The 2,111-nt window shown below is 45.2% G+C and overlaps 1 protein-coding gene across 1 annotated transcript; it reads left to right on the forward strand.

Moving 5' to 3' along the window:
• Positions 1–592: 592 nt before the first annotated feature.
• On the forward strand, positions 593–1,057 carry PPTG_22311 (hypothetical protein; the record flags this gene model as incomplete). Its single annotated transcript, XM_008903347.1, has 1 exon — positions 593–1,057. One exon carries the CDS (start codon positions 593–595, stop codon positions 1,055–1,057), a length of 465 nt encoding a protein of 154 aa, XP_008901595.1.
• Positions 1,058–2,111: the final 1,054 nt, after the last annotated feature.

The following is a 2,111-nucleotide window of genomic DNA, read 5'->3' on the forward strand; positions in this document are numbered from 1 at the left end:
TCTGAGATGATAGCCATCGACACCAGGAACGCTGAGGACAGTAGCTGAACGCCCACAGATGACATGGGCACACGCCAGAAATTCTGGAATTAGGGACACTGGAACTGATAGGTGTCGATGCGGACGGACCAACCCTGTTGTGGCATGCCAATGTGGTGCGTCGGACACTCTATTTTACAGCCGATCGTTAGAAAGTGGATGCTGACTTCTTTCCCTCATCCGATAAGCACTCCGGCGACCTTAGAATGCCACGATACACGCCAGCACTGACCTATTCGGGTAGATGTCTGAAGCGTCTGCGGACATTCTAGATTACGTAAAAAGCACATGAGGTATTTACTATTTCTGAAGCCGAACAGCACGATAAGACCATTCAGTTGCATAATCTCTGCATCACTCATTACTGCATTTATTCGTAGTTTTGTCCCCATACGCTCGTAAAATAGATTAAGGAAATTTCCAATTGCCCCGTAGTACTTGCGCTGCGTCCTTGACTCGCAATAAACAGGCTGACAAGATGATAAAACCGGCGGCGATCCGTGAATCCATACGAGATGATAGTTCAGTGCTCCCACGGATCATTTGGAGCAATATGCTAGGAGCGCCAGACATATCAGCACCTGCTCTTGAGTTTCCGTCGTGCGCGCATGTTCATCGCAAGGTGCGATACAACCGTTGGCTAGAAGGGCCTAAAGACACTTTAAAACGAGTACGACAGCTTATCCGCGTCAAAGCAGTTTCGAGCGATTTAAATACTGAGACTGCTTTCGCGTTTGGAAATAGACAAACCGAAGATGGGTTTTGGTTTGTGGGAAACGGAGAAGACGAAGAACCTTTGATACTGGGCATCACCAGTGTCGCACTAATGCAAATCCTATTGGTTCTCCAGGAAAAGCAGCCATTCTTGTTTTTCTATCTAGATACTACTTTTAAGCTCAGTGATATTGGTTATCCAGATATCATTTCTGTCGAGTTTAACAAATGCACCATATCCGAGGAACGGAAGCGGGGCAAGTGGATTAACGGTAGGTACACTGATTACGACTTGCTTAATTAGGACTTGTTTATTGCTGCTTAGAAGACTAAAGAGGATGCTGTAGCTGAAGCCAATAAATGAAGGAGGAGCGTACGACCGCAAGGCGTGTTGCGAACGCGAGGAAAGAAAAGAGAAGGTCTGCGAGCGAAGACGAAGAAGGAGTGCGCAAAATAAAGGTTCCAGAAGGCGAAGCAGAAAGTAGAATAGACAGTGCAAGAGATGCACTAAAGCGGGGCGATCCGCCATGAAAAAATTAAGTCCACAGCCCAGTCGGTCGATTTGTGGTTGTAGACACCACCACCGGGTGATATCTTCATGTCGGTCGTTGTCTGACCGTTGTATAGTGAGGTGCCGATATTTTCGTGATTTGGGTACTCTATAGTAAACAAAAAAAAACGACCCAACATATGTCTTAGTCTTGTAGTGACGTCTTACAAAAAACAACATATTTCAAAAGTGACCTGAAGTACGTCTGGAAGGGATACGGAAAGGAGATGAAAATGAATATCTGGGTTTGCCCCTAACGACAGTAAATCTTCAAAACTGTAACTTTCGGCTTTGGTCCACGGATTCACAGCCACAATAGAGCACGCTTCCTTTACAAAGCTGTTTGTGTATACAGTGCGAGTGAACATATATGAAAGGTGAAATCGAGCATAGACCTTTGCGCCTCCGCCCTCGTTACCATCAAACAAACCCAGTATGTTTTCCTATCCTACGGGGTTGAAAATATTTCGTAGCTATTCGCGCTTTTCCAATTAAAGTACCAGACCAACGGTTCATCAAGAAGGTGGCAGAAATATCTTTTTTCTCCGTCATGAACAAAGGCAGCAAGCACTCCAAATACCGACTTTCCAATCCCAGGACTTCCAAGCACACGAATTTTGCAAAGTGGCATAATTTGGTTCGGTCTTGTCTCTTATATGGTACATCATAACTGACCAATCACAACTATGGAATGCAAATTAGCGTCTTTCATTGGCCAAATGAACCAGCCCCTAATTGGCAAGCCCGGCCCCGAGTTCGCATTTCCCTTATGAGAGAAATCATAATGACAACCCGTCTTACATTTGAG

This window comes from Phytophthora parasitica (genome assembly GCF_000247585.1).
Source record: "Phytophthora parasitica INRA-310 unplaced genomic scaffold supercont2.15, whole genome shotgun sequence".
In the NCBI taxonomy this organism is placed as follows: Eukaryota; Oomycota; class Peronosporomycetes; order Peronosporales; family Peronosporaceae; genus Phytophthora; species Phytophthora nicotianae.